The sequence below is a fragment of the Panthera leo genome, chromosome B4 (assembly GCF_018350215.1).
Source record: "Panthera leo isolate Ple1 chromosome B4, P.leo_Ple1_pat1.1, whole genome shotgun sequence".
NCBI lineage: Eukaryota > Metazoa > Chordata > Mammalia > Carnivora > Felidae > Panthera > Panthera leo.
The window spans coordinates 56770587-56797047 of record NC_056685.1 but is presented as its reverse complement, the minus strand read 5'-3'; the positions used below and the strand labels follow the sequence as shown (position 1 = coordinate 56797047).

General features: G+C 34.5%; 1 protein-coding gene across 22 annotated transcripts in view; it reads left to right on the top strand.

Moving 5' to 3' along the window:
- The window catches only part of SOX5 (SRY-box transcription factor 5), a 1003938-nt gene that overhangs the window by 883147 nt on the left and 94330 nt on the right, over positions 1 to 26461 (top strand). For all 22 annotated transcript variants that reach the window (XM_042946059.1, XM_042946058.1, XM_042946055.1 and 19 more), the window contains one exon: positions 17023 to 17108. In XM_042946059.1, the coding sequence (XP_042801993.1) occupies positions 17023 to 17108 (86 nt within the window). The remainder of the gene's footprint in view (positions 1 to 17022; positions 17109 to 26461) is intronic.

Here is a 26461-nt window from a genome sequence, read left to right as displayed (position 1 = left end):
GGATGGTGCCTGAATCCAAGAAATTATAGGAACTTTTGGCCTAGTCTAGTACATGTACATTTAAAAACTTAGTATGACCTATCTTACTAGAAAGTTATTGGTGTCGACTTATCATATTACAATCATAGAATGGAATATTATAACAAAATTTATCTTGTACTTATGGGTTATGGACAATATTGTATACATAAAGCAGTTGATTCATTTGTCTATACCAGTTGATTCCTGTGTCTATGTGACTTCAAATAGTTAACTGTGTTTTTGTTTCATTTTGATTTAATTAACCCAGTGTGAAATACACAACTACAAGCTGAAAGGTACTTGGAATGAGAGAACGTGGGCTTGAATTAAGTTTTGCCTTGTTCTGCTACCGTGATTGTCCTGTGCAAGTTACTGAGCTTTCTTTTCCTCATCTATATATGGACTGATAACACTCATTTTACTTAATTGTTTCAAAGATTAAATGGGATTGCATATGAACTAGTACCTAGGTAGCATTGTGCCAGGAAAACACAGATCTGGTTTAAAAGAATGTATTCTAAAACCACACCTGGCAATTAATTGCATTTTGTATCCTATCCAGGATCAAATTTGTTCAACCACACCTGAATGGGGCTTCCTCTGACTAGGAAAATTGAATTGTTTAGAGAAAAGTATTACAGTGCTGATGGAAACCATTTGTCTCATGTAGATACAGCCTTAACTATTTACATCATAATCACCAAGTTTTAACTTTTTCTGTTGTCATTTTCCACTTGTGTATTTATCAAAGCTCATGTTGGAAAAGATCAGGTGATTTTGGGTTTTTGTTTTTTTTTTTTGAAAATGTATTTAATCATTGTTTTGGCTGTATAAAACTAGAAATATATTCACATACTTTCCACATTGATTAATTTTTCAGAAATGTGCTAAATAAAATAGCCATATAACGTTACTGATTGAAATATTTAATTGCCTTATGAGATTAGCTTAAATAAATAGAAGTCGATGAGCCAAGCTTAATAAACTTAAAATATGCTGTATTTATTCTTCATCAGTTTTCTGAACAGTATTTCCGCTTCTAATAAAAAAGGAAACTCTCAGTTAATTAGTTCCTCATACACCACAATAAAATTAATGTTTAGGAGTTAAATACCATAAACTTCCTCAGGCATATTTGCTGATGTGTTCCTGTTTTTGGTTAATGTCACATGTTTCATTGTTTAATGGGGATATCATGTGGGTTCCATTATATCTCTCTCGTGTAAAGGGTCCATGTGTCTGGCATTTTAGGAGACTGCATGCTAATTTCTGATTTAACTGTGTCAGCTGACATACAGATCGTTGACAATCAGTGCTGAAACAATCACCGAATCACAAGCTAAAAACCATTGACATGGTACGCTTTTATCAAATTGACAAAATAGGAAACATGTGTTGTCAGGATCACATACTGTAGGTTCTTTGTACATTAGCAGAGAGAAGAGGATGTAATCATATATTCAGGCTTCTGTGTTTGTGTGTTTTAAAATTATTGTGACCAGCTCTTCTCTACCCACCCCCCCGAAACACCTTATAAACCAATGACTTTGGGTGAACACAACTTCATTGTAGAATTTAGTCTATATATGTATATATATATATATATATATATATATATATAATTTATATTGTATTTATTATATTTGTAATATATATTATATTAGTATATAAAATTAGTAATATTAGTAAATATATATCTAGATCTAGATCTAGATATATTTATTTAAAGAATTGCTGTGGTACCTACACAGCCAATCATTTAAATTGCCATCTGAAATAAGTTAGACTGGTGGCTTAAAAGGTGAGATGATTAAAAAGTAAAGAGAATTGAGTGCAAAAATGTATATAACATTCCACAATTATGGTGGAAGCTACCCTCCAATTCTCATGGGAAGGATGTTTTTAGGTCAATAAAATGTGGTGGTTTTTTTTTTTTTTTCCTAAAAGGGAGTTTATAGTATTTTTACAAGATTCATCACTGAGAGAAGGGAGATGTATGTTGTGACAAAGTGTCATAACTTGGTATAAAAACAATAGCTTATATTGTGCCTTATTGTTTATAAAACATAGACACATAATTAATTTTAAGCATCATAACTCTGTGAGCTGATAACTAAGCTATGTTAGTAACTACTGTTGAATCCCGTCCTCCCAACACACACACACACTACTACCAAAATACACACATGAGCAAACACAAAAAGCAAAAGCCCCTTTTTCAAAAAATTCCTCAGATTTTACTAGACCAAAAATATATACTTAATCTTTTAATCCATCTTGTTTGCTTTTTAACACTTAAGAACATAAGCATGCCATTCAATTTAAATATAAACCCATTTGGGTCAGTTTTTCCTTTTTTGACATAATTCTTGATAATGTAGATTTGTCAAATGGAAAGAAAGAGTGCTTGGCTGATGACACTCTGTGCTCTCAGCCAAGAGGCCTCACAATGTGGTATTACCATATATGACATTGCCATAGTGCAGCCTAACCCTCAGAATTCTAAATTTATATCTTTCTGGCCACAGCAAACATGGAATCTCATCTTTGTAGCAGCCTCACATGAAGATCATCAGACTGAAATGTAAACCCAGAAGGGCAATATTTTATTTGAATAAATTTATTTGAATAAAATATTTATTTGAATAGAACTGTCAGTGATACCAAACACCTCTGTTCTCCGGTGTGCATATTCTTTCACTGTAGAAAATTCCATTAGAAGACAAACTGTAGTCATGAGGTTGATAGGAAAATATGGAAACAGAAAAAGTATTTAGTAAAACAGGTGAAGATAGTATTTGCTTACAACTCTACAATAGATACATATCTTCTATAGGGACGGAACAAGTCATGCTCTTATAATATCATGTGGAATCATATACTGTTTTAGGTTTATCTACTTTAAAGGCCAAAATAATATTAGTTGAAACATGGTGAAAGAATATTTTTTTTCACTTACATAATAGTCCAAACATTGCTCCTGTGGTAGTTCCATAAGAGCAAATCCTAGGCTTGTGCTCTTATTATACCACCTTCCACAAACTATAGTTTCTGTCTTAGATATCTTCCCCAGCCACCATATCCCCATTCCAGCCAGTGGAAAGGGCAGAAGAACTACAGCGACTTTTTAAATAATACTATTTCCCTAAAAATTTATTTTGGCTCTATATTCAAAGAATATTTTCTTACACCTACTTAATACAGTCATCTCATAACAACCCTTCGCATTTTTTCCTAATATATTAAAGATAGCACCTGCTGACTGCACAAATCTCAAATGACGTAGAAGCATAGAAAACAGAAACCGAAAGTTGTCTGTCTACACTCATATGCCCCTATAATCCCACTCCCTATATGTAATCACTGTTAACAATTTGGTACTTATTTACCAGAACTATAGATAGAAATATGTATGTGTTTATATATAAATAAGTATATACATTTATTTATATATAGATACATATATGTGATATGTAAAATGTGAACATATCTGTAGGTTGTAATGTGTATGTAATGATACATAGATGTTATATATATATATATATATATATATATATATAACATCTATGTTATTATATATTATTTAGTACAAATCATATATATATATGATTTGTACTAAATAATATATAATGTATATGAGGGTAATGTTCTATGGACTATATTCTACTTATAAATTAAAAAAAAATCATGACTATCTTTCCTCTTCTGTACTTTTATTTTTTTAAATTTTTTAAGATATTTATTCATTTTTGAGAGTGAGAGAGACAGAGCGTGAGCAGGGGAGGGGCAGAGAGAGAAGGAGACAGAATCCAAATCAGGCTCCATGATCTGAGCTGTCAGCACATAGCCCAATGCGGGGCTCAAACTCACGGACTGCAAGATCATGACCTGAGCTGAAGCCAGACTCTTAACTGACCGAACCACCCAGGTGCCCCATCCTCTTCCATACTTTTAGATCTAACTTCTCCTGCATAATATTTCATTAAGCTGGATTACCATATTCTATTTGCATTTCCCACTAATGAACATTTAATTTTGTCTACAATATTTACAGTTAAATAATTCTACAGTAAACATTTTTGTGTGCACATATTTGCCCCAAATGAACTCTTCTAGTCCCAGTATATGGCATTTTACTTTCATTCATTTGTTCCTTTCTGAATAGTTTTCACCTGAGAGATTGCCTCTAAATTCTAATGCTCTCTGAGTTGGTTAATGGAAGGTCTAAAACTTTGAAAATTGACTCATCTGAGTCAAGCTATAAATAAGCATCAATGAGACTTGTAATCTGAAACTATTAATTGTCTGGATTTAGTCAATTCTGTTAGAAAAAAAAAAATTAAAGGGGCGCCTGGGTGGCTCAGCTGGTTAGGCAACTGACTTCGGCTCAGTTCATGATCTCACCGTGAGTTCGAGTCCCTCATCAGGCTCTGTGCTGACAGCTCAGAGCCAGGAGCCTACTTCACATTCTGTGTCTTCCCCTCTCTCTACCCCTCCCCTGCTCATGCTCTGTGTCTCTCTGTCTCTCAATAATAAATAAATATTTTTAAAAATTTTTTGAAAAAAAATTAAACAAGATATCAAAAGACCTTGGTAATCAAAATCCCATTTCATATTATTCTGTGCCCTTTGGCTAGTCATTTCCTCTTTGTGCCCTAGATTTTTAATCTTTAAGTGAGCTACAATAATGTCTGCCCTACTCACTTCATAAGGGGATTGTAAAAATTGTGCATTTCTGAGGAATTTAAATTATAATATAAATATAACATATAATTATTATTTATTAAATGTAGAAGTCTGTTTTGAACATTTAGAATGTGACATAATGAAAAGAATTTCAGGAGTTTATTCTAGGTCACTATACTTCTAACCAAGACTTTTGCATTATTTGGTTTTCTTTTTTTTTTTAGGGGGAGGGGAAATGCCATAACGGTTCTTAATTTTCAGAGTTCTAAATGTATCATTCTAGTAGGAAACTCTAGACCAGAAGTCATCCCAAACATACAGCTCACAGGCTTATTGTTACAGGGGCTAGGAAACTTCCTGTTTTCAACCTGCAGTTTCCAGATTCCAGCGACACACTAGGAGGAGGAATATCTATCAAAAAACCGTGATAGACAGAAAACTGGAAAGGTTATAAAAGGTGTCAAAGAAATGAAATGCTTGCTAAACCTTAGTATTAAAAGTGGAAAATAAAAACTATCATTTGCTTTTATCATAAGTGGCTTATACCAATGCCCCTCTGCCAAATCACTGCTTTTAAGTACCTGAATCATTTGGGGTGCTTTTTTCTGTGCCATTTATTTCCTCATAAGACACAGAAGCAAAATATAGACATAGTAATCTAATGTACGTTTGGATATAGAAGCTGTTCCTTAATTAATGATTCTCTTTGAGCAGCTTAAAATGAATTATTGTGCAATAGCTTAAATGATGCCTTCGTAGCAATACTGGAATGCAGGAGGAAAAGGAGATTTCTTTGATTCATTGTCACCTTTTCAGGGATACTCAGATTTCTTAGATAATTAACCCAGGAATTTTCATTAGGACTAGAATTCATTTAATTTATGGGCTAAGAGGTAAAGAAAGAATGCCCTATCTCTTATAATCAGAAATGTCTTCCCATTTTGAGAGGCATTTCTTAAAAAAATTATAACCTCTTACTAAACTAGCCAACTGAGTAACTATTAAATAGGATAAAGTTTTCATTTGCTATGCTACATTAAAAAGACATAAAAATATTTTTTTTTTATTTTTAAAAACTTTTTACTGAAAACACCTGAGACAGAGCAATTGAGAACAATTATCTCAAAATATCTTTTGAAAATAGATGTTTAGTCAAACAAAGGATAATTATTAATCTTATTTTCTCAAAATTCACATGAAATATTTCTATTATTTTATGAGACTCTCCTATAAAATATTAGCATTTCTCACAAACAAGTTTCAAGTATCAAAGTCCTGTTCTAACAAATTGATAAAACCCCTTTACCTTAACTCACGTATACCATATCAGTTGTTCTGAACTTCTTGACTTGGATTCCACAAGACGATTTAGTGGAATTGTTATAAATTTAACCACCTAAAAGGGAGCGAGGGAGGAGACATAGCTGAGCATAGTACTATAAAAAATCAAAGTTTAACTCACTTGGATTTATGAAAGTCTAAATTGATTTGAACAATCACAATGAAAGATTTTGTTTTGTCATTTGTTTATATATAACATCTTTTTTGGTAAACACTTTGACCATACTCAGGTACTTTAATGCCATCATAATAGTGGGTTCCTTTTAATGAACAGAAATTATGTTAAGATTTAGGAATTTCATATTATTTATTTCAAATACTCAATGAGATATGACTTGCTTTAAAATTAAAATTTATAAAATAGACAGATTATGGAATATTATAAAAGAATAATTTGATAAATGAAAATATTTTACAGAACATTCTTTACCTCTTCTGGGTCCATATTTCCTTATATCCCCAAGCTCTAGGCTTCTCTTTCCTCTTGATTTCCTATTCTACTTTTGTATCATTGGTTGCTGAGCTAACACATCATTATTATTTGAATTAAACCCTGTCCAAATACTAATTTGTTCCTTATTTGTATAATTATTTGCTTACAATCTGTTACTTCTACTAAACTGTAAGCTTTTGATATGGGAAGAGTGGTCTCCTGTGTTGATATTTGTTAATTTCTTAATTAAATGAATTGTTTCTTCATTTATTCAGTCAGTAAACATTTTAACAGCCTGTGCTATGTATTTAACAGAACCATGCACTTTAACAGTTCCTATGCTAAGAACTAGGGATTTAAAGATGAGTAAGACTGAATCTCTGCCTGTAGGTTGCTCATAGTGTAGTTGGGGAGAATGGGACATAAACAGATGTAATATGATAGACATATGCCTAGAATTTTTGATGGAGGTCAGGGGAAAAGGAATGAATTCATACTTAAGAGAGGTGGAAGGTGTCAGGAAAGGCTACTTGGAGTGGGGACCCATAAGTCAAATTCCAAAGGATGAAGTGGGGCAGGCAAAAAAGCATTTGAAGAAGTTGTCCAGGTGAAGGAACACAGAAATAACATTCTAAACAGAAGAAAACAGCCTGGACGAAGGCTGGAAAGCGAGAGATGGAATGGGGTGTACATGGACCTATAACAGTTCAGTGATAAAAGTAAATTATAAGGCAAGAAATGACGAGTAGTGTGAGGACCTAAGAAGAGACAACTCAGGGGAATATTTATACACTGTGTATGCTCCAGGAAATGAAAAACCATTGGAGGTTCCTCCCATCCTTACTTTTAGGCTTATCCATTTATTGATTCAGCAGATATTTATCATCTATTGTGCACCAGGCATTGCGGCTCTTGGACCTCTTTCATCTTGTCTAGTCTCATATATTTTTTAATTTTTTTTAACATTTATTCTTTTTTTTTTGAGAGACAAAAAGAACAGAGCATGAGCTGGGGAGGGGCGGAGAGAGAGGGAGACAGAATCCAAAGCAGGCTCCAGGCTCTGAGCTGCTAGCACAGAGCCCCATGAGGGACTCGAACTCATTCACTGCAGGATCATGACCTGAACTGGAGTCGGATGCTTAACCAAATGAGCCACCCAGGCACCCCTAGTCTTATATTTTTACTGAGGATCTAACCCAAGCTCAGCCCTTTCTCCGATTCTTTCTCAAATGATTTGAGTTTGAATAAATTCTTCTTTTCTCTGGTAATTTTTCTCTTTCTTATTCATTTGATTTTCATCTTATGGCTTTGATTTATTTCACTCTTGATATCTGTATGTCTTATTTGTGAAACTGAAAGTGTCATCAAGGCAAGAACTATACCTTTTATTTCTTTGTGCCCTCCACATAGTATTTGATACATATTAGTTGGATAAGCTCTAAATGAATGTATCTATTTGAAAACTGAAGTCTGTGTTTGCATAGTGTTCTAAAAATAGTCTATGATGTCTTCTAAAATAATACTTTTTTTCTAAAAATAGTCTATGTTTTCTAAAATAATACATTTGGGGTTTGTTTTTTTGTTGTTTGTTTTGTTTTTTTGTTTTTTGTTTTGTTTTTACTCAAGTACTAATGTTTATAGTACTTACTATAGTATAGTAAGTATACTATAAGTATACTTATAAGTATATAGTACACTATAAGTATACTATATACTTATAGTATACTATATAAGTATACTATATATAAGTACTATACTATATACTTATAGTATACTATTAGTATACTTATAGTATAGTAAGTATAGTATAGTCCTGGACTTTTTTTTTGTAGAATAAGAATAATTATATCTACCCTACTGAATTGTTGTGAAGATTAAGTGAGATTTTATACACACACGTAAATATGTATGTGGATGTATATATGTGTATATATATATATATATATATATATAGTATTTTAACAGTGCTAAAATTCAACAAATACTAGTTGCTCACATTCCAAGTTAGTAGGAAAAAATGAATTATTGAAACAGGATGTTGGAGCAATTGAATAACTACTTGGGTAAGAATGATTCATTCTTTAAATAATTTACTAAAATAAAAGCCCAAACTATAACTTTTTTTTCTTTTTTTTTGCTCCTGTCTCTCTTTTCTCCCATCAAATTGGTCATCAAATCTGTCTCTCAGATCTCCTTCCCTTATGCTTAGTTTAGGCCACTATCATTTCCCGCTTGATTTATTGCAGTGGTATTTAACAAGTCTGTCTCCAGTCTCTCCCTCTTTCAATCGATTCTATCCCTTGCCACAAAATTGATCTAAAACACAAATCAGACTATGTCAGTCTCCTGCTTAAAATCTTTCAGTGACTTAACATTGCCTTTGAAGTAAAACACAAGATTCTATAAGATATGTGTTCCACCTCCTTTTTAGCTGCATAGCTTACCCTTCCCTTACCGCATCAGACACACTGAGAGTATTTAAATATTCTCGAAAGTAGGGGTCAGTAAAAGATGGTGGTTATTGTTCGCACTGCCTGATCAGTGGCAGGAGGCTCCTTCCAAGCCAGAGGAACCCACTGATTAATCTATGGTTCCCTAAGATGAAAGAAAGCAATTTTCTTCAAAAGTTCTGTCCATAGTGTCCTTTTTAATGTCATTCTTTCCTTAGATTCCTACAGAGCTCTGTCCATCTGGAAGTTAGAGTGGTAAAAGCAGAATGTTTTAAGTACTATCTGAGAAAATGGTGAATTAGAGCAATTTTGGTTATACTAAATGGTGGAAGCTTACTGTGGGACTCTAGCAAGTAGAAGACATGGAAAGTAGGTGATAAAATGGTCCTGAAAGGCAATGCTTTAGTGAAACTAGCTATTTTTAAACATTTTTTAAAGTTTATTTATTTTTGAGAGAAACAGAGACAGCATGAGCAGGGGAGGGGCAGAGAGAAAAGGTGAGAGAGAATCTCAAGCAGGCTCTGTGCTGTTGGCATGGAACCGGATATGGGGCTCAATCCCACCACTATGAGATCATGACCTGAGCTGAAATCAAGAGTCAGATGCTTAAACGACAGAGCCACCAGGGAGCTCCTGAACCTAGCTATTTTTAATAGACATTTTAGCAAATAACCTTTCTTGACACTGTTTCCAAGTTAAGTTCTTCTTTTCTTGAGGTTTTCAGAGTACCTTCTACACTACCTTCTGATTTGCTCATTGTATCTTCCAATTGGCTTATATGTTTATCCCTCTCACTTGATTAGAAACTTGTCTAGGGCTAGGATTGTGTGTGTATGGGTATGGGATTTAAATTTTGTATTTCCCAGCACCTAGAGAAGGCAATCTGGTATTTGTCAAGAAAATAAACCAAACCAACCAACCAACAAAACACCATGGAGGGCTAATAAAGGAATGCATCTCCTTGTTTCAGTGAAAATAATGCCATAAAACTTTCCAGAACATTTATACTAATCCATGGATGAAAGGATGTAGGTCCTTGACCCGGGGTAAGAATATATTTGCTTTGACAATCTTCCTGAGCCTAGATAACCTTGTTGGGAAATATTGTTTTTCTTACTTTATTATATATCAGAGAGGTAAATCCTTCTTAATGTCAGTAGGGATTATTATGATCTAAATATTCATTACTGTAACACTATTGCAATTAACATGCTTTCTAAGGGGTTATTGGGTTATTTAATATTAGCTATATCATTTATATCAATAGACACTATAAGCTAGGTTGTATTCTGAAAACAATTGACTAATATACCTCACATATTTTTCAACTTTTTGAAAAAAATTGTTTTGAGCTAGAATTTTCCATACTTGGCTTTGAAATAAGAAGCCAATTAATTTTGGAAAGGCTTAGGGAAAAACTGTTCAAATGGTTAAAACCTAGGAAAGAGTAAAAGATATTACTTTTAACTAGTTGAAAGTCAATTTGAATAACTTACACATGGTTGAACTTTAAAAGTCAGAATTTTCCATTATTTAATTTTTACTAAGTACTTCATGAGGTATTTACAAAATAAACCTGTTAAATAAGGGATGGCACAAATAGATGACAGTATTTACTTCAATAAAGGATCTTTTTTCCCCAGTAGGTCTTAATTACTCTTTTGCCATTAATAACCACCCTTGCCCTTATTTTTAAAGTCTGATAGATTCTGTGTTTGCTTTGGACACCAGCATATGCATGCAATATATTTTGAATTTAATTAAGAGTGAAATTGCTATATTGGCCAGCTTCACAGCTATTGTATTTGTATTTACTTAGTAACTTGGGACAAATTTGAGTCAAACTAGTTTTGGATATCTGGGTCTGAAAAATTGGTAATAAGGTAGACATGCTTCAAGTTATGTATGTTTGTATGCTGAAAGGAGACGGTTGTGATAATGTGGTACCTTAGACACAAACTTTTGAAAATTAGTTGATATCCTGTTTATGACTATATAATTATATCTTGGAAACTGTATATGATTAAAGACACATATTAGCTATCACAGTCTCTTTAACTCCAGCTGCCAGTCTTTTGTTTTCTCCAATTTACTTAAACATCAAATACATTGATGTGTGGCTGTGTATGGCAAACATTAGTTTGCTAAGGCTACCATAACAGAAGAGCACAAACTGAGTGGCTTAAGCAACAGAAATTTATTTATGGAGGCCAGAAGTCCAAGATCAAGGTGTCAACAGGGTAGATTTCCTTCTGAGTTTTCTTTCCTTGACTTGTAGATAGATGGCCATCTTCTCCTCTGTCCTCACATGATTGTCCCTCTGTGTTGTTTGCATCCTAGTCTCTTCTTCTTATAAGGATAGCGGTCCTGTTGAATTAGAGCCCACCTGTGTGACCTCATTTAGGATTTCAACATATACATTTGGAAGGAGGGAGCACAACTCAGCTTATAACACATATATACAATTATTTAGCTTGTATAAATGCATGTGTATATATATATATATATATATATATATACACATGCATTTATACTCACACATACAATATGGGATGTGTAGAATATGATAGTTATTCATTCATACATGTACAATTGACCCTTGAACAACACAGGTTAGAGCTGCACAGGTCTTCTTCTATGCAGATTTTTTTTGATAAATATAATACAGTACTGTAAAAATATTTTCACTTCCTTATGATTTTCTTAATAACATTTTCCTTTCTCTAGCTTACTTTATTGTAAGAATGCAGTATATAATAATATAACATATAAAATATGTGTTAATTGATTATTTATGTTATCAGTAAGGCTTTCAGTTAATAGTGGCCCTTAGGTCCCTGGGGAGTCCAAGGTTATACCTGGATTTTCAACTGCATGGGAGTTGGCACCTCTCACCCCTGTGTTCAAGTAGCAACTGTGTGTATATATATCCAAGTAGATCCACATATATACAAAGGAAAATAGACTATATTCATTCATTAATATGCATTAATGAATTTAGAAAATGAAATGATAAAAGATAAAATACCAATATATGCATTTTTAAAATTTATAGAATAATCTAGATTTTGATAATGAACTTTATATGTATGTATCACACTCAATTTGTTATTAACAATTAGATAATAGTAATTGAGAAGTGCCCAAAATACCTATGCAGGTGCTTGCTATCAATCCAAATGTATGAGGAAGTCTTTGTCCCTAGGTTCGAGATCTGGGGTCATTTTTTTTTAATGTTTGTTTTAGTTTTGAGAGAGAGAGAGAGAGAGAGAGAGAGAGAGACCAAGGGGAGGGGCAGAGAGAGAGGGAGACACAGAATCTGAAGCAGGCTCCAGGCTCCAAGCTGTCAGCACAGAGCCCGACGTGGTCTTGAACTCACAAACTGTGAGATCATGAACTGAGCCAAAGTCATTCGCTTAACCAACTGAACCACTCAGGTGCCCCCAGGTCCAGGGTCATTTTTAAAACCCCCTGCTACCTAACTTCTTTAATGATACTTGCTAAAACTTTATTTCATAGTCATTGCCGTGTTGTATCCAAATAGCCTCCAGTGTGGGGTATTAAGTTTCCCAACTCCTTCCCTTCAGTCTCTTTTCCCTCTACTTTATTCTATCACCTATCAGGTAAACTGATTTCTCTCCATTCCTTCAGCATGTCATACATGTTTTAATGTGTTTCACCCACCCAAAACATCTATCCCCCCTCTACCTGCAAATCTTCAAGGCCAAGCTCACTCTTATTTTCGTCTTTATTCTCTCACTTAATTAGAAAAGATGGATGTGTAGTAGATAGAGACCAAGGTTTGTTTTGTTTTGCCTCCCAAAGAACCTAGCAGAGTTCTCGTCACATGGTAGACGTTGTAAGTACTGATTAATTGATTAATTCACAACAGGATAACTAAATTATGTAAAATGAATGATCACTATGAAGGGCATCACAGCCTCTACTTTTTGCTATAGTTAATTTTAAGATTATATTGATTAAATGAACAATAGAAACAAATTACATAGTTTAAGTATTTAAGTTGCCTATTCTAATAGTCATACTATAATATTTGTTATTTTTGCTAGTTTGCATAGTACAAATTCAGCTTTTAAACATCTAAACTTCCCCTTATAAATTCAAATAGTGTTTTCTAGATTAGATATTAAAAATACTAAATGGTAAATAAAACCTTATCCATGTAACATCAGTCAGTTGTCCACTCTCTCCCCTGTATCATCAGGGTTTTTTTCCCCTATGTTTACTGGATCGTTCTTACTGGCATGCAAGCATTCTATAAGTTTTACAAGTATACCTTTTAAGTAAGGTTTTCTGGATTACATGCCCTCCAATAACTACTGCAAAACACCTCACTAGAATTGTCTGTTCCATCACTTCTCAAATAAGTACAAACTGTCTGGGACTCTTGTTGAAATTTAATTTCTAATTCAGAAGGTGTATATACTTGCTGCTTTAACAAATTCTCCCAAAACGTAATGGCTTAAAACAATAAAACATTTGCACACAGCCCTGCTGGGAACCTGTGGCTCAGGATCTTTCCATAGTTGTGACCAGTGTGTTGGCCCGGGCTATATAGTCATCTCTAGGCTTGACTTGAAGAAGAATCTGCTTCTAAGCTTTCTCCTTTGGCTGTTGGCAGGCCTCATCTCTTTGCTTGCTGTTGGCTGAGAACATCATGCCTTTGCTATGTGAGCCTCTTTTTAGGGCAGCTCAACATAGCTGCTTAGTCCAAGACAGATAGACAGGGTAGGGTTAGGGAGAGGATAAACAAGACAAAACCAGAATCTTCTTGTAACCCAACGTCACAAGTAATATCGCATCACTTTGCCTTCTTCTCTTCAAGGGTAGGAGATTACAAGGATGTAAACACAAGGAAAGAAGTAGAGTCATTGGGGGGTTCCATCTTAGATGCTGCCTGTCCAAGTAGATTTGGTGTGGGGTTTGAAATGCTACATTTTTAACGAATTCCTAGGTGATAACCGTTATTATTCTCCAAGAACTTCATTTTGAAAAGAAAGGGTCTATACTTCCTGACTCCAGTTCTACTTTTAATCATCCTCTGTTGGTCACACTCACTCCAATTAGGCTTTCTCACCCTCCACTACACTGAAATTGCCCATGTTGGAGTCACCAATGACTTCCACATTACTAAATCCAGCATTTGAAATAAAATCACTCTTTCTGAAAATCTTTCCTTACTTGGCTTCTGGAACATTAAATTTATATTTCTCCTTAGTTTTTCTGCTACTTGCCTATCTCCCTGACTATAAATATTACTATAGTCCACAACCAACCCTTGGACCTATTTTTTTTTCTCTACAGTTAACTCCTAAACAGTCTAATGAAAGCTTATAGCTTTACATTCCAGATATATGCTGACCACTCTCAAATTTACATTTCTGATATGAATTTTTCCCCTAAAATACTGACGTGTTTACCAAGTGCCTCATTGAACATCTCTACTCAGATATCTAATAGTAATTTCAAACTTAAAGTGTCCAAAATAGAATTATTCATACCCCATGGCCTCCCCCTTCCCCACCAGGCCCAACCTGGCAATCTTGCTTCTCATTTAGTGTTTGCAAACCAAACAAACAGTACTACTCTCCAATCTGGCTGTTCAGTGAAAACCACAAGAGTCATCCTTGAGTCCTCTCTTACTCTCATATGTAAACAATCATGAAGTTGTGTCTGTGTTGCCTCTTTTTATCCCTTGACTTTCTCCATCATTCTCCATCCCAACATCACCACCCTTGTACAGACCATTATTATGTGTTACAGAGAGTTCTGATCTTTTTACTATTGATTATAGCTTCTAACCTCTAGCCCAGATGATTTTATTCAACCCATCTTTTTCTACATTCATGGTTTCCTTTAGCCTACAGAATGAAGTTTAGATTCTTTTTTCTTCAATATATGAAATTTATTGTCAAATTGGTTTCCATACAACACCCAGTGCTCATCCCAAAAGGTGCCCTCCTCAATACCCATCACCCACCCTCCCTTCCCTGCCACCCCCCATCAACCCTCAGTTTGTTCTCAGTTTTTAGATTCTTTAATATTGTTTTATAATGCTGTACATAATCTGGCCCCTGATTCCCTCTCCGGTCCCATTTATCTCTTCTTGTTTACCTGTGCTCTAAACTTAAGCAGTGCAGGGACTGGGCTATGATATGACACTCCCATTTGACTGTAAGTCTTCATTAAAATGGTTTTTCTTTCTGTAAGGCTCTTCTTTTTCTTCTTTGTTTGGCTAGCCTTCTCTTCATTCAGATTTCAGCTTAAACCTAACTTCTTTCTGGAGGCCATCTTTGATCTCTTAGACTAGGTTTAAGGCACCTATGGTGTAGTGCATAGTGTTGTATACTTCCCTATCTTAACAGTCAGTGTATTTTCTACTAATCATTGAATTATCTTTTTTCTTTTTCTCCCATTAAGCTATAAGTTCTGGGGAGACCAAGTCAGCAGATGTAGATTCAGGTATTTTGAAGCCTGAAAAATATAACTTTGGGGTCCTCTTTAAGAATATATGTAATTATGGGGGCACCTGGGTGGCTCAGTCGGTTAAGCATCCAACTTCAGCTCAGGCCATGATCTCACAGTTTGTGAGTTTGACCCCTGCATCTGGCTCTGTGCTGACAGCTCAGAGCCTGGGGTCTGCTTCAGATTCTGTGTGTGTGTCTCTCTCTCTGCACCTCCCCTGTTTGTGCTCTGTCTCTCAAAAATAAATAAACATTAAAAATATATATATATTTAATTATTTATTTATAATTATTATTTTAATTATATACACATAATTTTCAAATACACACACTCAAGTGAAAATGAGAGTTTTCATTTATAAAAGAAATCACAACAAAGTAAAAACGCTGACAAATAGGAAAGCATATGATACTGTAAACATGCTTCCAGAGGCCCTTCGCAGAACCCCAAAGCTTAAGCTTCATTAAATTCCCAGTAAACACACCTCTACAAGTCAGTCTTCTTTAAAACTCTATTTCTAGTGTTGAGAGCAGTGCTTGATATGTAGCAGATACTCAACAAATATTTTGGAATGGATGTATTAACTTTATTTTCACAAATTAGATTACTAAAAATAGATTTTTTCTATATTAAAAAATTATGCTGATAATTATTATTTTTTTATTTTTTGCTACAGTCATATTTCAAATACCAATAATGTACATGCCTGTTAGCATGTCAGTGGGCTCTAAGCAGAAAGTCTATTGTACTTCTTTACCAAATGGAAAAAAAAATTGCATTAAAAATGTATACTCCAATCTCTTAGATTGTATGTATATATATTTGTGTGTGTCTCTATATCTTTATAGATCACGTGTATTAAAACTTTAATGTTGAATTACTAAGATTTTGGTTTTTCAGATATCACCACAAACAAAAACCCTTCAGGGAAAGACCATCTATATTCTGTTTTCTTTATAATATATTTTATAAACATTTATCTCTGAGATAATAAGGATACGAATATTTTATATAAAACAATGCATAAAATGTTTTCTTTATTCTCAAATCATCCACAAGACACTACTTAAGAGGTTATTTGAATTAAGACAATAACATTGCATTCAAAAGGTAAGCTATTTGGCTTACATCTTTAGAGTTGAGTTTGTTAAAATGGAATTAAATTTAGTTAAGTTCCTCTTATGGTAACATTTTAAATTTGCTGAGGGTTGGTAGGCTCATGTCAAGACTGTTAGGGGTGTGTGTGTGTGTGTGTGTGTGTGTGTGTGTGTGTCTGTGCATGTGTGTGTGTGTGTGTGTGTGTGTGTGTGTGTGTTATAAAGTGCAGCCTTCTGATCAATGCACACTTTTTTCCTCCCATTTTCCTAAATACATCATGAAAAAAGGATGAGGTTTCCGCCTTAATTGCTTGTGCCTTTTATTCACATTCCTCTCTCAGCCAGAATTGTGAAAAGAGTGTTAGTAAAAGGCTGCACAATAGAGCTTTTCATTAGGCCCCAGCAAGGCACACAAAGGAAGGCTTTTGGAAAGAGTGAATGCAGGAGTTTAATTTGCAGGTGGAGAGTAGATAAAAGGTGCTGACACCTCTATTCTTCTCTTACTTAGGTGACCCTTACCCTGTTCAGCTGATCCCAACTACCATGGCAGCTGCCGCTGCAGCAGCACCAGGCTTAGGCCCACTCCAACTGCAGGTAAGTCGGGAAACAATGCAGAAGAGACAAAGGTTAAGTAAACAGGGAAAACAGCTATTATCGTGTTAAAGCAAAATAAGGCTGAGTAGTGATATTTGTCTCCCTCTTTTTTTGTTTTTGACTTCCCTTGCACTGATTCTCAACCAGAAGTTGAGTGGTTGACTCTTTTAATTTGGGGCCCTGTTTTCTGTACTAAAGAGAGCTTATTATACATTTTTATCGCCTGGTATGATTTAACAAAATGGTCTCAGGTTTTGCTTTGATTACTGTGTAACATAGTTTCATCACAGACTGGTCCTCATCAAGATAAAAAGAACAAAACTGTCAAAGACATTCACACAGATACTTATGAATCAAGGCAACTTAACAGAAATTACATTTTAAAAAATGTTCAAGACACCCAATATTTTTGACTCTGTAGGTCTTTTTATTCTCCTGCTAATGCCAACTCAGTTGGGCAAGCAAAAAGAAATAAACCAAATAAGCGAGCGCCTAAATGAGCACAACTTTATCCAGGCATCCCAATTAAGACCTTTTTAGCCCTGAAGAATACATATTCCCATATATTCAAGAATGTCAGTGATAACTTTACCAGATGTCCAAGTGATTTTAGAAATTTTGTCTCTGGAGTTGAAAAGAATATCAATAATATTATATTAAAGGTATCTTTCATTAACTATTTAAATCTTTGAATCAGCATCCCTCAAAATCTTCCCTAGCTTCTGTTGTTATGGACTTCATAGTTATGCAACTAATGAGGATAACAAACCATCTAATAATAGAATCAATCACCCCTGTGAGAATTGTGTATTTTCCTTTGCCTGAGAGACACAGTATATCTGTAAACCCAGATATATACCAGTTGTGCTTAATAAACTTAACTTGTATGCACAAAAATGCATTGTCATGATAGATGATCTTAACCTATAAGGAAGAATAGAGTTTTATATTGTAGCATTAAGAGACAAATATATCTGGCCAGCACTGGGGATTGTCAGAAGACCTGACGGGTTTCTGAAAAATCAGTCGAATCTCACAGGAAGAACACAGGAGGAGCTGAGACATACTGTGTTCTACAGAGGTTAATAACAGTCATTCCTAATCTACCTTTTCCACAAAAAGCTACAGGGTGAGTAAGTGTTTCTTTGAGCTGGAAGTATCTTGGGAAGTGTTAGAGCCAAGGAGACAATAAAAGTAGCATAACACTTGTTATCCTTTGAAATGGCATCCAGAAATAATGACAATATGGGAAAGTGGTTGTAATCAGTAAAACTTAAAAAGAGTAGTGAAATTAAAGAAAGAGGGAAGCATATCCAGAAATATATTTGAATGTAGAAATAGGAGTTTAGGAGATTTCTGATGTCCGTTTTAAAAGCAAGTTAGACATTCTTGTCTCCTTTCACCCTTGGATTAATGGTGAGAGGAAGCTGGGGCAAGTATGTTTCACTGTAGGATTCTAGTAGAAAGTAGCTTTGTTAGGCAACAATCCAAACTTCTCTTCCTACAGAGATGGTATTAAAATATTTGAAATTCTTTTATTTCCATCCTTATAATACATCAGATTCCCCTAAAATATCAAGATCTAAAAAACTCATTTTCAGAACGAGGAAAAGACACCAAATGTATTTGCTCTTGCTTTCACTATAATTTAATCTATAAGTAGAATAAAGATCTTTTTTATATAAGTGACATTGTACCCATTAACATATATGAGTTTTAGTTAGGATCTCAGTAAACCAATACTGTGGTATAACAGGAAAATTAATAATCCAAAAGTCTTTTGTGGGAAGCCACTAGCTACTAGTAAAACACATACAGGAGCACCTGGGTAGCTCCGTTGGTTAAGCATCCGACTTTTGGTCAGGTCAGGATCTTGCTGTTCATGAGTTCGAGCCCCTCATCAGGCTCTGCACTGACAGTGTGGAGCCAGCTTGAGATTCTCTCATCTCCCTTTCTCTTCCCCTCCCCCACTTGTGCTTTCTCTCCCTCTTCTCTCTTCCTCTCTCAAAAATAAATGAGTAAAATTTAAAAAAAAATAAACACATACATATAAACACACATGCAAATTTTTTACTCATGATTTAAAAATGCTACTCAAATGCAAACACATTTCAAACTCATGACATTTGCTAACTCAGTAACCTGCTAACCAAATTATAACAAAAATGCTGATGAATTGGCACTTCTACAAATACTCTCTATGCATCACACTGCTGAAAGAAGTAGCCCGATTCATAAGGGCAGTTATCTATTTCAGACTGCATTTCAATTTCATCCCTCTTTACACAGATATATGTTAATTCAAGCCTCTCGTTTTGAACATCTAGATCTAAGAAGGGCCCTATAAATGTATTCCTACTCATGATTGACTTTGCCTACCATTTGTGTTTTCTTTTGAAACGATCTTTGCCTGTCATTGTTCATACTTGGATGACATAGAGTAGAACCACAAATCCAGGATCCTCCTTAAAGAAAGAGTACAGTTATTTTAAAAGATGAGCAAGAGGATGTGTTTTAAATGCAGCCACTTTTTATTACTTAAATATTATTTCATGTTCCTGGATAAAATAATGAAATTCTAGCCATGTAATAAAATACACCTTATATTTTAAAATCACCTTACTATATACATTAGGAGCAGTTGAAATAGTCTAAGCATTGTGATGTATTTATTTTTTATAGAGAAAAAAGTGGCTTAATCTGGATTATGTAATTAACATGTTGTGCCAAGGGACTAATTTATTTATTTATTTTACAGTGAGATATCATTCTGTTTCTTCTGCCTTTAAAGTCTTTCCCGAGCCTCAGATCCATATAGACAACTATTTTTGACTGTCAAGAGGAAATATATAGGTGTTTACAGACAGTATAAGCTGAATACCAAATGGAACTTACCAGTTCTCTTTCTTGCCCCGAGACCTGCTCATTCTCTGGTCCTAGCAAATGGCTCCACTCCATCTTTGCTCAATCTGGAAACATAAGAGTTATCCTTGTCTCCTCTTCCTCTACATATGTTCATTCATTGTCTATGCATTCCACCTAATAAATACAGCAAGGATCCATCCATTTTTTTTCCATCTTACCTGTTATTACCCTTCTGGTCAGGCTCCCCTCATTTGTTGCCTAATTTACCACAATAGCTCCTGCACTGGTCTTCTGTCTTCATCTTACCCCCTCCAATGCTCTCTCTACTCGATCAGAATAATCTTTCTGATTTTAGAAAATCTGATCATGTCCTTCTCTTACTTGTTTTCAAGTTCTCTGGATCTTTACATGTGGTATTTCCTCTTCCTGGAACCCCATTACCCCACACCTTTACCAAGCCAACTCCTATTTCACTCAGATTGCAAGATAGAACATCACTTTCTAAAGAAATATTTCCTTGTTCCCAGGTCTAGATTAATGTAGCTCTTATGTGCTTCAAGAGCACACTGTATTTCCCCTCTCATAGCACTTGTAGAAAAAGTTTAAATTCTACTTTCTGGCTCCTACCAGATGGCAAAATCTATGAAGACAGTGACTCATCATCATTTACATTAACCAAGTGTTTGAAATATTTTATGAACTCAGTATCTATTATATGAAAGGGTGAAAAATGAATCTTAACATCATAATAAGTTAGGTATCTATCTTGCTCAAAGAGCTACTCTGCTTTATGATATTGGAATTAAGCTGAATAGTAATGATTAGTTTTCAATATAAATTAATTTTCATCCTTTAAAAAAGACAATAGCCAAATTACAAACACCAAAGGTGTCATTGGCTCATGGAAGAAAAAAAAAAAAACTAGTAGTTTGAATTCAGTAAGATACATGTTGAAATTTTGTAATAAAAAAAATTTATTCCCTTTTCATGAAATAGCCTTAGGAGAACACTACATGCCTAGCACCATGGTTAGCACTACAGTATTTTCTTTACTTTCATTTAAAAAAATATTTTTATGACAGTTTTGCTCCATACTACCTTATTCAATCTGCTCCAACTACACTAAGGGCTTTGCTGTCCCTTGACATGCCAAGGCATGCTCCTAGCTTCCACCTTAGAGTTTCATATTAGCTGTCCCTCTACCTGAAATGCTCTTCCCTCTGCCTGGAAGGCTCATTCTCTCACCTCATTCAAGAATCTGCTCTCATGTCATCTCTCTAAGACACCTACCCTAACTAACCTGTTTCAATCACAAAATAACCCTGCCAGATATACAACATCTTCTATTTCCCTTATTCTTTTTTTTTTTCCTATAGCACTTGTTATCTTCAAACATCCTATATAACTTACGTATTATGTTCCTTATTTATTGTCTGTTCCAAATACTCCGTAAGCTTCACCAGAGCAGGGACTGTTATTTTTGTTATTGTTGTTCAATAATGTATCTCAAGTGCTCAAATTAATACCTAGCAAATAGCTGGTACTCAATATATATTTATGAAATGAAAGAACCTATCATGAGTTAAGGGTAATAATCATTTTAATAATATAACAAGGCAGTATGTCATTAATTTCTGGAACAAATGTTATTAATTTAAAGACCTGGGAACTTTATATTTTTCAGCCCCTATTAGAAGATTCTCAGTATATGAGAAATCCCTAACTCTATCTCTCCTGCTCTTTCTTCCCTTTATCTCATCATAGCCATGGTCTGCTACAAAGAGAATGTGTTTTAGCATTTCTTGCAATTTATGTTATTCCTTTAAAGTAATTAGAATTTATACACACAAAAACAGACCAAACAACTTAACATTAGATTATTCTTGTATGGTTTGTCAATGTATGTACAGACACACATAAGAATATGAACTGCTGGAGGTACTTTGACTCAATATGGCGCACCTTGCCACACAAAACTAAAGTAAGTGATTTCCAGATAATAGAAGAGTGTATTATCAAAATAGTAACTATCTAATTAACAATATCATATTCTGGGTTTACTCTTTTATGTTTCTCCCTCCCTTTCTTTCTCTCTCTTTTTTTTTCTTTCCTCTTCCTCTTCAAACTACCTGTATTTTTCTTTCAAGAGCCAATGATGCTTTTGGTATTTATCTTCCTGATATTGTCTCTTTTCGGGGGGCGGGGGGGGGGTCCATGTATGCAGAAAACTAATATAGCTTCATTTCAGTTTCAAAAAGTGAGGATAATTATTTAAGCCAAATAAAGTTACACTTTGAATCTTTTGGATGTTTGGACTGGTTAAAATCAGCTAAGCAAATCATCTATTTCTAATTAATAAAACCAAATAATGGCAACAGTGCATCTGACATTCATTCCTCATATTCATTGTCATGAATTTGCATTTTACTTAATGGACATCATGAATTTTTTAACAGTAATAGTTATAATGTAGTGTACTATTTCTATTTTTTAGCTAGGCTTCTATGATTTGAAATTAGAAGGCAATATTTATCCATTTATTTCTCACTTTATAAATACCGTATTTGTGTTGGCCAAAAGATGGTTGCCACCTGTTCTACCTATAGGAAGCCAAAAATGTTGACTCCAACCAATGATTAATAGTGATAAGCAAAGGAAAAAACATTGAGATTATCCTTGGATTGTCACATTTTACTCAAAATAAGCAAGTAGCATTCATTCAAGATTTTTTACTGAATTAGTGAAACTTTTTAATGAATTCAGTAGGATCATTTTTTAAATTCATAATGGTATTTTTGGAATAAAGCCTCAAAATTACAAGTTGCCATAATTGAAATCTCATGGGCTATCATTCCAGTAACTGGTATCATCACTAACATGCATTCTCTGGGGTTGAGAAAATGAGGGTCGTCACGTGATCACGTTAGAGAATGAAACATACAAAATATCAACGGAAATCAGTCTTTTTTCATAGCTATCAAAGGTACATGCAAGTCCTAGTGGAAATGGCTTAAGCTTCTGTGTGACAGACAGTAACATCAAGGCAGACATGGATAAAAAACTGAAGTTCATCTTTTTATCAACCTCCTGCCAGTCTCCGAAGGAGGTCAGTAATTATGACAGGACACAGATAAATGCTTCATATTTCCCACAGCACTGTAAGTGACTGAGCATGGCTTTATGTATCTGACCAAGAGAAACACCCAGAAAATCAATAAGGGAGAAATAACCATATGGAGAGGTCTGGATGTGAGGAATTTTACCTTCTTATTGAAAGAATTGCTTACAAGGATGGTTTTTCTCTTTACCTACCTACACACTGTACTATTCAGCGTAACTTTTAGGTCCTTGTCATGTTCATACAGGGTGAAAAATGCTCTACTGCTCCTCATTTCAGTTGCAACCCTGGTGCACTGTTTGCTGTTGGACTTCTGTCTGCATGAGTGAGATTTCTTGCAGGTTAGAAGAGTGAATTCCCTCTTTGCGTCTCCCTTCGACCCTGAGCCTGCAGGGCAGACAGACAGAAGCACACATATGATTAATACAGCACAGCTGCAAGTGTGAGTCATTTGCATATGTATTAATAGAGGCAAAAAACCCAACAATTAAATTATATAGAGACATCCTGCATACTAAAGAACATATGCAAATAGGCCTGAAAAAGTGCAGCCAACATTTTCTCTGACTTTTCCAAGCCCATATGGGCTAGAGTCAGAACCCAGCAGTGTTCAAGAATCTCCTTTAAGGAAGAACCTGGTAGGAACTACTTTCATACTTATTACCACCCCTAGGGTTCCCGGGAGCTGTTTTGACATTTGGACAATGGAGACAGTACAAGCAGTGTCTTTTTCATGCTATTTCTGTATTTTCTTGTTTCCAGCAGCTTCATGGTGTGTCATTACATGCTAACAGAAACATCAGTACATGTGTGCTTTTCCATAGTACCCATTTTTATCATAATAGCCAATCAAATAAATGCTAAAATTTACATTGTATTTGAAGTCCTATCATCGCCCTACACTAAAGTAATACAACTATCGTCAGTGCCAGATTTTCTGGTCACAAGTCAGTCAATGCCCATTACTTGATGGCATTCTGTGTTCTCTTGATCAAAACATACGTAGGTTACTCTGACATGTTTTGTGGCTAATTACCATACATAAAAGGATTGTGAGGCTCAAGGCCAACAGTAAATTATCCATTCCTAGGGGTGGATAATTTAATACAATATCAATGTATTAAAATTTCAAAAAGTGTACAGCTTTTTCATTTTATTGAAAAAACAGAAACTATTCAATTTTCTAGTCGTGGCTATATCTATGTAAGAAAGAGCAACTAACATTCTTCAGACACAGATTGTATTTATATAAGAAATTTATTCTTCAACCTAATTGTCAATTGACCTTATATTATGAGTATTCTTTAATTATTCAAGGAAACTTTTATGAAGACAAATTCAACGTTAGGAGTAGTATTTCACATAATTGCCTTGATAGGACCGATAAGAATCTTGAACCTAAAGAACCCTGATGAAGACAGATGCCTCTTAAGAGGAGCAAATGCTGAGGTTTGTTGGTACCAGAAAACTGTTGAATAATATCCATTCTTTGCCATGGTGAAGTCTCAAATGGTGCAACTGGAACATGTAAATTGCATTACCTACAACTGGTAAACATAGGACAGAAGTCTTTGTAGTTAATATATGCAGAAAAATTTAGTCTCTTTGCAGGGGATAATTAGGAAACATAAAGACTAAAGGAAAAAATTTTATTATATTAAGGCATTGTCTTTGGATTAATATTTTAAAAGGCACTGTTGCCTAATGAGAGGCATTGTGACATAATAGTTGAAAGTGTGGTACCTGCAGCCATCCATGCCTTAAAGAACTATTATTCTGTTATTCACCAGCTCTGTGACTTTGGACAAGTTACCTAACTTCTCCATGCCTTAATTTTTTGTCTGTATAATGTGGGCATAAATGATATCTTTTTGTGAGGATTAAATGAGGTAATATATATAAAGTGTGCAAAGCAACAAAAGTGTTAATTACAGTTTATCAAATATTATGTGCTAGGTAATAGTAAATGCTTGGTATTATTAGTTGTTTAATAACTGTTATTCACTGAAATTAAAACTATTTCTTTTTTTTTTTTTTAATGTGTATTTATTTTGAGGGGAGGTGGACACAGAGAGAAGGGGAGAGAGAATCCCAAGCAGGCTCCACACTGTCAGGGCTCAATCCTGTGACTCTGGGGTCATGAGCTGAGCCTAAATCAAGAGTCTGATGTTTAACCCACTGAGCCACCTAGGCACCCCTAAAACTATCGCTAAAAGGAAATCTCACAAATTAGGATTTGGCAGACTTATCTTATGTGCATTTACTTTGCAGGTCAGCAGGTAAAGCAAGTTAGTAAAATTGAGGCATATCATCCTATTTATGAGGAAATACTTATATTCCCCCGTGTGGTACAATTTTAAGACCCATCACAAGAATCTATGGGAAGCAATGAGTTTACTTATCCCACCAAAATATAAGAAGTTACTTGGAGCATAATGTTCTGTATTTTGCTATTACTCACTCTTTGTCTCAATATTTATATCTATAAAATAAGAATAATGCCTGCGGCATCTGGGTGGCTCAGTCGGTTAAGCGTCTGACTTCGGCTCAGGTCATGATCTTGTGGTTCTTGAGTTCAAGCCCCGCGTCAGGTTCTGTGCTGACAGCTCAGAACCTGGAGCTTGCTTCAGATTCTGTGTCTCCCTCTCTCTCTGCCCCTTCCTAACTCATGCTCTCTCTCTCTCTTTTTCTCTAAAAAATAAACATTAAAAAAGTTAAAAAAGAAAAAGAAAAAGAATGCCTCCTGTTGAGTCCTGTTTTTCCATGGGTGTAATGCAAATGGACTGTCTCAATGAGCTGCCCACGCTATTCTAGATAAATACCTTATACTATTTAAAATAAGTTATTTACATAGATGCCTTTAATATGCATTTTTAGATAAATAATATAAAAAAGATTTTCTGGTATCACCCCTCAAAAGTCATATCTCTTTTTTGAGGTATATTGATAGAATATTTACTCTTATTCTACTCCTCTGTTGTCTATATATAGATACTAAACTATTTCTCTTATAAATCTGAGAAAATTTATAAACTTTGTATGACTTTCTTTAAAGAAAAAATTCCTTTGGTTTCAAACTTGAATGTGGAAGCAAATTATTTTTATAAACCCCATAGTATACTGAAAATTTTATTTACTCAGAAAATATTTATTCTTTGTAAGCTCTTCAGCTAAGCATGTTAAGGAATGCAAAGATGGGTCAATTAAGAATCCTTAATGGATTATCGAGAAGCCTGAAATTTAAAAGAATGAATGCAGTGTGAAAGTGGAGTAAAACTTGAAGAAAGTCATAAAACCTCCTTTCCTATCAAGTATATTCGAAATGGAAAGGACCTCAGAGACCATTCATTGAAAACCATTATTTGAAACT